The following is a 12,522-nucleotide window of genomic DNA, read 5'->3' on the forward strand; positions in this document are numbered from 1 at the left end:
GTGTATGGGGTCACTTGATGAGTGCTGCTCAACCATGCTTAATCAGTATCAGGGACACAAGTTATGAGTCTTGTGGAACGACGGAAGAGTTAGTATCTCACTTTAGAAGTGGGAGGTTGGCTAGCCATAATAATTTGTTTATCCCAAATATTTTAATATGAAATGCATGTATGAAAATAATTCAGTAAAAGAGTGGCTTATTTCATTTTCCGGTTAATTTTTGACTTTTTTCCATAAAGGAGGCAGAGCTAGGGTAAGGGACACAACTCTTTTAAATCATTGCAACGTTTTTATACAAAATTTGACATCTATCTCATATAGGCATCAAAGTGACTTGCATTGATTTCATTCTGTTTCAAATGAAAAATTAATAGACTTCAATGAAATAGAATATGATACAAACATATCATTGATTTAAAGAGTTATTTTTCTTACCCTTCGTCTTCCTCCTAAATATATAATTTAATATTTTTCTCCCTTGTACGATTATAATTTGTTTTATGCGTCACTTTTATTACAAATAATACCCTTATGTTTCAATCTCTGGATTTTTTATCTCAAATGACGAATACACCAGCATAGAAAATCAGATACGTTTAAAAAATTTGAAAACAATTCAGTTGGAATTGATTTTTAGGTTAATTTCAGTTGGACCCTGACAACGACTAAACAAAAAGGAAAATTATAAATTTGAGACTATAAAGACGAATCAATAATATTAATTTTTGAACTGTATTATTGAATACATACAACGTAATTATAGAGGTACACATTATTGCAGTTTTGTTTTAATTTAGTCATTCGTTTGCACTTCTTACTCAACTGTCATGTTTTACAAAAGATGCATGTTCAACAAGGTTCTCTTAAATTTACAAAAGACATCTAGTAGATTTCCAATGAAAATTTATTCGAAATTACCACATGTATCAAATAAAATTATTTCCTCAATTCATCTTGGGCCAATAATTACTGGAGGAACTTAAATTCACAAAACAAATTGATTTAAAAAAAACATAAGTATTACAGCTACGAAACCTGTATTAGTTAAAGAGCTGGGTTTAAGCGTTATGATTTTTAATTTGCTGTTCTTACATCAGTACTTATCGGACATACAAAACTGATGCTGTCTTCTTACTTACGCACATTATTGGTTTTTGTACAGATCCTTGAAAACCTTTGATTACGTATTTTAAACATTTTTTTGTCATCTATAACTGGTCATGCAGTATTGAAATTATAAAGGAAACACCTTGGCTATCTATTATATCATATTTATTGACAAAACATATATTGGAAATACTAACAGTGACCCGAGTTGTTGCCAATAATATTCTGAATGGTGTTTGTAGTTGCAATTTGAAATTACAGGTGACATATAACAACAAAAAAGTATCAGATATGATATAGGACTTTTATATTTGTGGTTTTTTATTAAAATGAATGATGCAAAGGGGTTTTTAATGGTTAAAGTGATAATCTACACCATTGTCTCATATTCGCAATATAAATAAAAATAAATTGCTTCAAGTAGCCACCTGACCCTGCCGCCTCCTCAATTAGTGAGGTGCAAAAGCCCAATTGGTCCTGCAAAATTTGTCGAATCAAAGAGATTTTTGATCAACTATTTATAGTGATTAATTTTGGCAAACAAAAACAAATTGGCACAACATCTTTTGAGATAATGCGCCCAGATTGTGTAATGAAAGGACGTACGAACACTCAGACAACAATATTTCTATTGCTCCGTCTGCGGTTCGGCGGGTCAATAATTCTATTTTCGTTGATACATTTTGCCGCTAGACGAAAGGAGCTGGTCTTTATATTAGTATAGATATTAAAACTTGTGATATCGAACTTCTAACATTATACAAAGCGATAAAACACAAAACAAAAAAAAACGACGTTCTCTTATTTAACGATAGAACGAACATGAAAATATACCAACTCGCGTCATCGTTACCAGCATGTAAATCTTCGTACAAATACCAACGGAAACCAATCAATTCCCAGTCGACCTGACTTTTGTTTTCAATATAAAAGATTGTATTCTGTTTTCTTTTTAATTTGTTTGACATTTTCTCTTTAGGCATATAGATATAAATAATTGAAATGCAATTGAAACATCAATATATGACTGCATCAAACAAAACTTTAAAACATTTAAAATCCAACAGATTGTAAACAATTTGATATTAAATCTTGGTTTCAGTCGATAAAGTAGATCGCAACTTCTTGTTTATTAGACAGACACATAATATTAACCAATCAAATTCACTTTTATGTCTAAATGACTTATAAAGATCATGTGTAGACCGCATTAACGGTCTTAGTTTCTCTGGTTGTTGCACTTTTAAGAAAGAAACCGTTAAAGAATAAACACTTTGCAAGAGTTAGCATTCTTCATAAAATTGAAGGATTTTTTGTTCTAACATGTACAGATCTGAACATAAAGATGGCAATTAATACGTTAAAGTATAGCATATATAGACATAATAAACATCGGCGAGTATTTCTAAACTTTGAAGCACCTCTGCAATAATCTTAATTTTATATAGTTTGGTACGTACAGATTAAATAAAAGAGTAATCAAGGGAACAAACATTGTAGCGGAAATAAGGGACACAAACAAGACAAGGAAAATATACAAACACAACAAAGAAAATTAAAAAAAAATACATAATACGTACAAAGAAACAAAAGTTAATGAGCAACTCGGACTTCACTAAAAACTGGCAGCATGGACAATGTGCATCGGTAGGGTAAGCGTCCTCTCCTTTTCTAAAAAACACACAATGAATTGGACATAAAACGTTAAACTTTGGGGTAGACTAAAGAGGTACATTCGAAACTCTTGTCCGTGTCAGTCTATTAATGTATCTGCGAAATTGTCAAAAACCTCAAAATTCCAACATTGACAAATTTTCAAACATCTGTACTGACGCAAAAGTAGAAAAGAAGTCATTTCCAATTGAAAAGACGTGCTTAACGGGAATTATATTCTGAGATTGGCTTGTTTTTAGACGCATATTTCAGATATTTCTCATTTTGCCTAATTTTTACAAAGAAATGTTATCTAAAAATAATTTACCTTCTAACAGGATTCCTGGTCCGGTACGATACTTAAAAATTATGCATTAAACTAAAGCACAAAAGACTCTTATTTTACAAGGAAATGTTTTGACATTGAGAATATTGCTAAACAATATGCAGTCTGTTTGAAACAAAATTCATATAATTGAAAGCTACTCCTGAATTACATGCACTATTATATCGTTAATGTACTACATACACTATTATATTTTTAACGTATTATATGCACTTTTATATCGTTAACATATTATTCGTTAGCAGAATAAATTAAGTGTAAGGAGGTAGACCTAGGGTAAGGGACATAACTCTTAAAAATCACTGGAACGTTTATATTTAGCATTTTACCTCAATCTTATTCGAGCATCAAAATAACTTGGACTCATTTCATTCACAATAAATATTTTTGTATATTTTGTTAAATTTTGCTTTCTTTGTCCTGAGACTGGTTTTAATAATAAATGTATAGTTGCAATGTACGCATATTCAACGTAATACATTGCAAGTATTAATTTTATGAACAATCTCCCCAAAAGCGCAACGCCCACATGAAAAACTAAGTGTGGTTGGTAACTGATTCTGGAGAGAAATATGAGTAAAGTTGGTGGTTTTTGATATGTATGAATCACCTCCTGTCTGATTTTTATATAGAATGTTACTTAAAATGCATCACTTAGATAGTAAAAATGGCTAATGTACATGTAATTAAAAGAAAATGTGCAGTATTATACCAAAAGGAATCTGATTATGTATCATTTAAGTGGTGACTAACTCTCGGTACATATTCACAAAGAATAGAAAATTAGAATACTAACAAAGTAAAAAGGCAAATGTAGATAAAAAAAGAAACTGGTTTGTATTGAAACCAATGCGGCGCAAAAGAAAAGACATAAGAAGAAAAAACTTTTTTTTTTCTGAATCATTTCGAAATGGTATTCTAGATTTCCAAATTAGACGGCAAAATTGGAGTTTTGTTCGTTTTATTTGTAAACTGAAATTAAAATTGTTTTGAGAAAATTGATTAAAAGGTAAATTTTCATCGTCTGAAACTTCTGATTTGATTTTCAATATAATTCTTTAAAGATGCAATGCAGGACATGTTTTGACATTTAAAGGAAATGTCTACAATAAAAATAAATGAAAGTACTTACATTGCAACATGGTAAATCACAGAAGACCATAATTTTGGTCGCTCCAGAAAATTATAAATCCGTGCTTGTAATTTACGAACTCTGGCATCTTTTCGATGGGCGCGATAATTCAGAGGTTTTCCAAGTAAAGACATTCGGGGTTCTGCATATCTCTTACTTCCAATTCCACGTTTAGTTAACCCTTTTAAATCCTTTTCAACGTCTTTTCGTCTGATGCTATTATTATCAGTATCCGTGTCAACATCCATGAAATCAAACTTTAATTGCCTCCTCTGCGCGTGCTTTGGAGAGTAAAGGAGGTCGTCAGAGTCATCTGACTGATTGATATATTTCCATTCTAATGTATTGTTGCAATCTTCTTGATGTCCCTGATCCGCAACACTAATAGTCAGCTTAACGTTTGACTTCCGAGTCAACGTCATGATAGCTCTTGTCTCCGTTTAATGATTATAAATCAGAAAAACTCGATATAAAAATGAGAAATGGATGTAACATCAACAGGTTTAAGTATTCCATCTATTTTCTGATCAAATCAATTTATTACGCCATTATTTATACATTGTGTTTCCTATAGAATTTTGTACGAATGAAATTCATATGATATTTATATTCTTTATTTCCAATATTTTATCCAGAGAGCATTCAAATTACCGTTATTTTAATATCTCTCGGTTCCAGAGTTATATTTTAATTAAACGAGTTTCTAATTTAAAACGTTAATGATCTTCTATTCTGGATCAGTAAAGTGAATTATCTATAACAGAAAAAAAGAAAGCATTTATTGGAAAACGGAAGTCATAGTTTTACACAAATACAAAACTCCAGCTATTGGTAAACAATTCTCATAATACATGAAACAGAGTCAGTGAATATTAATTGCTCCGAAGAATAATTTTAAAAGTTTAGTCATTGTCCTCCATACATTAAACTTTTGTAGCATGTCTAAACGCCTACGAACCAAATATGTATAATCAATCAAGATTTGGTCCGTATTACATTTTTTCAATAGTATACTATGGAATCCAAAAGTGATAGTACACCATTTTCTGAAATAAGTTATAGATTTACCTACTGTCATGAACGAGTATCTTCAACCGTTTACTTGATATTCTTGTCAAAAATATTGACTAGTCATGAATATGTATCTATTAACGTTCACTAAATGTATACATGTATTATCGTTCAGTAAATGTATCTGTGTATTATCGTTCACTAAATGTATACATGTATTATCGTTCAGTAAATGTATCTGTGTATTATCGTTCACTAAATGTATACATGTATTATCGTTCAGTAAATGTATCTGTGTATTATCGTTCACTAAATGTATACATGTATGTGTATTATCGATCACTGATCAATAAAATGCATATTATATGTACTACTAAAGAATATCAGGAATATACCATCATTTACTCATAGAAAGTGGTTTTGATTTACTAGTTACCATGAGTGGGTCACCGATCATACGAGTCGTTACGTGGATCTATTTGCCATTAATAATTATTTACGATCTACCTCTGAACATATGCTTCGTAATGATTTACTAGTTCATGAATAAGTACCCTTCTAACTTCGTTGATAACACAAGTCGTATATATTACCAGTTTCCATAAGTGATCATCTTTTATCGTTCACCAATCAATACGAATTAATGTACTGCAATAGTTGTCATAAACAAGAATAAATTATCTGTCGCCGATCATACGAGTCATTTTAATATACTCTTGTCATAAATGAGAATATATATCATCGTTTCTTAAATATATATCTCGTTATGAATTACTAGCCATTATGAATGAGTACCCATCTGTGTTTACTTATTATACAGTTCGTTATGGCAGTTTTTATAAATAAATCGTCCGCCATAGGAAAAGTATCCAACATCGTTTACTGCTTATTCGAGTAATTATCACCTGAGAATGACGACTTTAACGGAACTGTTGGTAATTAGAGTTTTTGTTCTAATTTTGAAAAATTGACACATAGCAGTCTCATATATATATTTTGACGCATCCTAGTAGTTTTCCATATTTTACAAAATAAACACATAATCATCTAATGTTCCTTGATATATGGACATTCGTCTACCCTAAACCTTTTGAACAGGCTTAGATAACGCAGTTATTTGAGTCAACTTAAGTATTTAAAACGAATTGTTATGAAACTACCTTTTGTTTTAAGAAAATCAATACTATACCTTAGTATATTAACTATAACGGTTTAATATATCTACCCCTCGGTATATTCCTACATTTTGAGCATATAGTATTAATTCTAAATTCATCTGTACTCAAGTGGTTTGCATCATGTTTTTGAATTTTCACAAATTTAACGTTCTTAAAGCATGATACCTAAGCTGCATTAAAACACAATCAATGCTTTCCTGTCTGCTTTAAACTCTGTCATGTCTACCTGCACATATAATATTAGCAATTTTAATGCCTAACTTGATGAACGCGTCTAATTAATCCTTTCCAACTATATAGTTTTCCATCGATATTCTATTGTACAACTAAAAGCCTTCAATACATACACCTGTTTCAAACTTATAATTAAAATATAGGAAATAAAATATAATAATCACATATGTATTGTTTGGATTCATTATCTACAAGAATTCGTATGCTTTACTGAATGAATTTGAACATAGATTGTAGCGGGTGTTGCACACTAGTACGTTTACAAATTTAATTTCTTTTGTTTTGTTAATCATAAGATATCATCTGTCTGTTTTATCTATATCAATATATAACCATATTTAAATCATTCAAATGGAATCAAAATTAGCTTTGCATTTAGAAAGTCTTGGCATAAGGCGCAGTTTACTGCTCCCAATACGATAGTTTGTCTTTATTCATTTGGCATTGTACTGAAAGTATTTCTTATTACAGTGCAGAGACTATAATTCATGCTTATCTTGACGCATTTTACAATGCAACCTATCATTTGCTTTAAAATTAGAACCCCTCCATTCGTATTGTTGTTTTGAAAATTGCCTAAAGTTTGCCTATTTGTTCGATAATTTTGTTATCATTACTTTTCCACAGTGTTTGGTTAAGTCGATATTCTAAATGAATTGGAATTGTAATGAAAGAATATCTGTTTTAGACAGGTATATGTTTACACTGCGTTAAAGGTTAACGAAGACTGCGATTGAAAAAAAACATAGTTGCAGAGAATCAAACTAAATGTTTGACCAAGCTCTGCATATGTTTATTTCTTCTTATCTACCATGATTTACTCACACCTGTGTGTATTTTCTGAAACGTTGTATATACTTTGTCTGCAAAAAAAAGCATTAACAGTCAAAAGCATCAAAATAGGAAATGTGGTATAATTGACAATGAGGGAGTCATCCACCAGAAGCCCAGTAATGAACAATCAAAATGTTACAGTTACCACACGTCTTCAATGATGGACAAAACCCATACAGTTTGGAAAGCTATAAAACGCCCCAAAATGTATTAATGAAAAACGAACATAGAAAAAACTTAAAACGATCAAACAATGAATATAAACAAAGTTTACCCTGACATGGCAGTCTTGAAAAAGCTAAATCTTTGGAAATGACAATGTCAAACAAGAAGAGGAACTATGACGAATTTAATGTAATAACTTCGTAGACATTTTTTCCGACGCAGTCGGTATAGCTTCGCTTTTTACCCTTTGACCTTAAGGACGCTCTTCTATGGAAACGCAAGTCACCTGATCGCAGTTCTTTTTTCCGCTTGGCCAAATACTGATAATTAGTGGCGTTCGAAAAATCTGTATCGAGAATTTGGAATTGCGTGCCAAAACAAATTATCGGAACCTAAAGAATTGCGTGTCATGTGTTATTTTCTTGAAAGAAAGGTAGAAACTTAGAAATAAAAGAGAACAAAATTTTACTGCGTCGGCCATCTTTTTTTTTACTTGATTTTCTAATTTGGTCGATGAAATAAATTATAATACATAGCAAAGTCAAAAGGTCAGTCAGGATAATTATTCACTAATCACAAGACTTAGAGTAGCACGACAAATGGAAAAACCTCGTGACAAATTAAATGTAGTTATAATAATAAAATATGTTTCACTCTGTTGATTTGCATACTTCATATTTTATATAGGCCTATGAAGTAAACATAATAGTTTTGCAATAAATTTGCAATATCATTTAATAAAAATAAAATTAACCTGTAATAGTACATCCGGAAATGAAACATTTAAGTATTAAACAATTTGTCCGGTAAAAAAAAGAGCAAAACCTTTAGAAAAAGATATATAAATATATATGAATTATTTCAAGCACTGACATAAAAGAATCTTTTCTGATATTCCCTTTGAATAGAAATATTTATTACATATACGTACTCATTTTTAACAGTTTTACATAATCCAACTTATCTTCCTCAATAGTTTATAAATGTACTTGTAGATCTGACCAAAACATTGGTCTGATCTTGGTATGAAGAAGGTAACTTCCTACAGATAGACCAAAAATACGTTGAATTAATCTTTTCCGTTCTATTGACAAAAGCTGAGATTGTGGATTCGTTTCTTATGTATCAAAGTTATTTCTAATCTAAAACCAATCTACATAATCTTCTGTAGAAAGTAAATACTCATTAATTTAAGTAATTAATTCTATGTTGTTTGGCAGAAGAATGTGATATCCTGGAAACTGTTAAGAGTCGATAATTAGATATAAGTATACTGAAACAATGACTTGATTAGAGCTTTTATAAACGTCATGGAAAGGTCATGGAAAGGTGAAAGTGAAATTATAAAAAAAAAAGAAAATATCACTATAACGTGCTCAATAAAAAAGTAGAGTAGCAATTGTCACACTAATTAAAGAACATCAAAACAAATTAAAACAATTTAACATAGAAAAAAAAAACTATTCAAAATTCCAAAACAAAAAGGACAAATAAAAGCAATGGAATCAAAAACAAAACCAAGAAAAAAGAAAAAAATAGAACAGGAAATTGAAATACCCTTTTTGAGAATGTATAATGCGAGTAAATGTGAAACAATTGAATGAGTAATGCTATAATTCATTGAAATGGTGAATCATCGGTCAAAGACATTTCAAACATACTTTTCTAAAAATGTCAGTTTTAGATTGTTCATTCAACTTACTTTTGCAAACGATACCAGAGATGTGTTGTTGCGTGCTTCCATCATTTTAATTTTGATATTGTACCTTTTTTTCAGGCCAATTCTACATAAATGAAAAGCTATTTTTTTTCTCATAAAACAGGAACTATCTTACCAAAACAATTCGGCAGTTGTTTCAATAAAAGCAGATGATTATCCTGCTAGAGCATCTGGTTCATAGTTATTTGTGTTATGTTTATGGGTCCCAGTCTAGACTCTGTTCTAGGATTTTAGATATATGTTTCGTCGTTCTTATTTACGGTCTCTGCATTTCATTCTTTTTTATTGAGAATACAGACAATTTTTATGTTCAAATAAGAAGATTGTTCTGTTTTTTTATGATTTTTCTTTGTGTTCAAACATTGTCCGGGCAATTCCTCAAAACTTTCTAAACGTTACGAAACCAAACTTGGCAGAAAAAATGTCTCAATGTGTAAATTTCAAAATGGCCGCCGTTAAAGGAAAAAACTAATAACAAATTGTTATTTGGGTAAAAAGGGTTACATCAGGGGCTTCTGGTCGGTTATATTCCAAAGTTGTCGTCAACCTAAAATAGCCTCCAATCGAAAGTTAAAAAAAAGAAAAAGAAAAATCATAGAACCATAGGAACTGACTTTGGTAGCTCTTATCACAATAGGGATGTTTATCGACTCATATATATTTTGGTTTGTTTCAACATTTTATTATGATATATTGTTAAAATAAACAATAATGAGACGAACTAATCGAGAAGGTGTGTGTCATCACAGTTAATTGCATGGCAAAGTGACAAAAAAAAAACGGGGAGTATGTTGATTTTGTAATAAAAGTCTACTGGTGTATAGAGTATGAGAAATACAAAAAAGGGCTACTCGTATAAATAGTGAAATTCAAGCTGAAGATTTTGAAGATAGTCTATGATATAAATCAGAAAAGCCTTAATTTTTGGCAGGTGAATACAATTGGGGGCCTTTTGTCCACCAGCAGTGGCAACGATTATTTGGCTGCTCAATACAAAAAAAATATCAATAAATAGTTTATTTGCAGTATCTTGAAAAATATAAACGTTTCAATTGGAACGAAAATATAGTATACTGTTTGATACAACATATAATGTGTGAACAATGTTAGATAACCGAAATGAAATATATAAATTAATCATTTGTACATTGCAGCGATACTAAACCATGCTATGCGCTCGAGTTATCAGCCATAAAATATGATTTTTTTCTAATTATCCTTAATACACTATGTAATGGCTGTGAAAGATCAAAATGCGTAAAAAAGAAAACTGACTGCAGTTTCATAGGAAAGCTATGGAAAAGGCATCAGTGCCGAATATAGTATATGTATAGATAATTTTTTACATTCAAATGAAGCCAACACATTTTTCGACATACAACAACAACCCCGTCCCTTTAAAAAATAAATAATCAGTTTACAAATTATCGATTACGATCAATATCGGAAAGTTGGTTGTTTTATATAATCAGATAAAATGATGTGTGTAATTGAATTATTTATTTCATTGATGGGTTTTGTCCTGAAATTCTTTAAGAGTCATCTGAGCATAAAATGATCGTATTAAGGCACTCTACAGATCAGAAGTAAGTGCAATGTATAGTATAATTTGTACTTATGACTTAAGTATGAAAAATATGTTGAATAGACAAAAGACTCCGGGGATTGAACATCGTTCAGAAATACTGCATTTTCTGTCATTTAAAAATATTGAGTATTGACAGGATATATGTTAAATTGAAGTAATAACTCAGCGCAATGAAAGAAATGAAAATTATTCAGTCTAATTCAGTTCATTATACAATGATACATAAATTTAAGTATACTCAATATTAAAATTTATTGTGGATAGGAAAGACGTAAAAAAAACTCAATTCAGGAGAAGGACAAACAATTCTGATACTTCAAATAACAATATTAGTCTCATCAGTTACATTATGACATATTGTCAGTGAGATGTAGGTTGTTAGATTTATAATGAATAGGTATTGATGCAGTGTTGTCAATATATGATATACATAACATTTCAAGATGAAAGAATTGCATGTAAAGTAAAGTGGTTTTTTTTTTGTCCACGCGAAAATTGCGAAAATAAGTACATTTACTGTAGTTATTATATTTTTTTCCTGTTACGTTGGTAATTGCAATACTATCCTTGTGTCATGTATACTCAAATACATGTCGATCTGAAAGAATAGTTTTAGCTATCTTTGTCCAAATTTTATTATTACTAACTTTGAAGGTCAAATTGTCCATTATAAACCCTAAACCTAGCTTAAAGAAATCTGTCACTTTTACGTGTAAAAACAACAGTCTGACGCACTAGATGGCCTTACTAAAAATATACATAGGACTTGATAAAGAAAATTATACATGATAACTCTTTCCCTCAATTAAAATTATTATCCACAAACAAATCAAATCACAGAACAACTATAAAACAAATCGACCTAAAACCCAGATGTTACCGTATTTAAGGTGGATTAACGACAAAAAAGAGAGGTAAGTAAAGACACAAAAATATCTACATATTAAAGCATCATACCTGCAGTAATATGAACGTCCGAGCCTGGACATTTATAAAGAGCTTATCAGAAGTTGCTTATTAATGCTTGTGGAACTAAACATAACGTTTAGTAGCATAAACCTTACTAAGATAAAGTCCTATGGTAATTGTAGATATGCAGGTTGTTAATCTATAACTGATGTCCCGATATAATACAATTACTTCACAATAATTGGATAGGAAATTGGGATTGATGGTAGCAAATTGCTAAACAAATATCGTATTGATATCAGGATACATATACTATTGTAATATTATTGACAAGTCTACATGAATTTCGTGTTATTGGTTAATTTGCCTAGATATGGCAAATGATAAAATTTATATGTGATAAAATACGACTCGATCACTTGACTCCAAGTTGTCCTCGTATGATTCAAAAACATACGAATGCTATCTTATTAACGAATTTCTTAACCTCGAATTTTAAGTTTTATTTACAAAAAAAAATAGAAAACATACATTATTCAGATTTAACACCCCAAAAGCATTGACCCCGAAACAACTTTTGTTATGGGACTTTTTTCATATTTCCATACTTTCTATTTGTATTCCTAAGAATTCTCGGAACCTGAT

General features: G+C 30.4%; 1 protein-coding gene across 5 annotated transcripts in view; it reads right to left on the reverse strand.

The window, feature by feature from the left end:
- The window catches only part of LOC148598190 (potassium voltage-gated channel subfamily KQT member 1-like), a 68,668-nt gene extending 62,017 nt beyond the window's left edge, over positions 1-6,651 (reverse strand). For 4 of the 5 annotated variants that reach the window (XM_088560949.1, XM_088560948.1, XM_088560947.1 and 1 more), the window contains exons 1-2: positions 6,439-6,651; positions 4,239-4,992 (exon numbers count right to left, since the gene is read on the reverse strand). In XM_088560949.1, the coding sequence (XP_088417075.1) occupies positions 4,239-4,660 (422 nt within the window). In that variant the 5' untranslated portion in view covers positions 4,661-4,992; positions 6,439-6,651. Of the gene's footprint in view, positions 1-4,238; positions 4,993-5,756; positions 6,064-6,438 lie in introns of those variants that run through there. The other variant, XM_088560946.1, reaches the window with a different exon arrangement.
- Positions 6,652-12,522: the final 5,871 nt, after the last annotated feature.

Source organism: Perna viridis, chromosome 14, assembly GCF_037379345.1.
Source record: "Perna viridis isolate PV_CMFRI_1.1 ecotype Kerala chromosome 14, ASM3737934v1, whole genome shotgun sequence".
In the NCBI taxonomy this organism is placed as follows: Eukaryota; Metazoa; Mollusca; class Bivalvia; order Mytilida; family Mytilidae; genus Perna; species Perna viridis.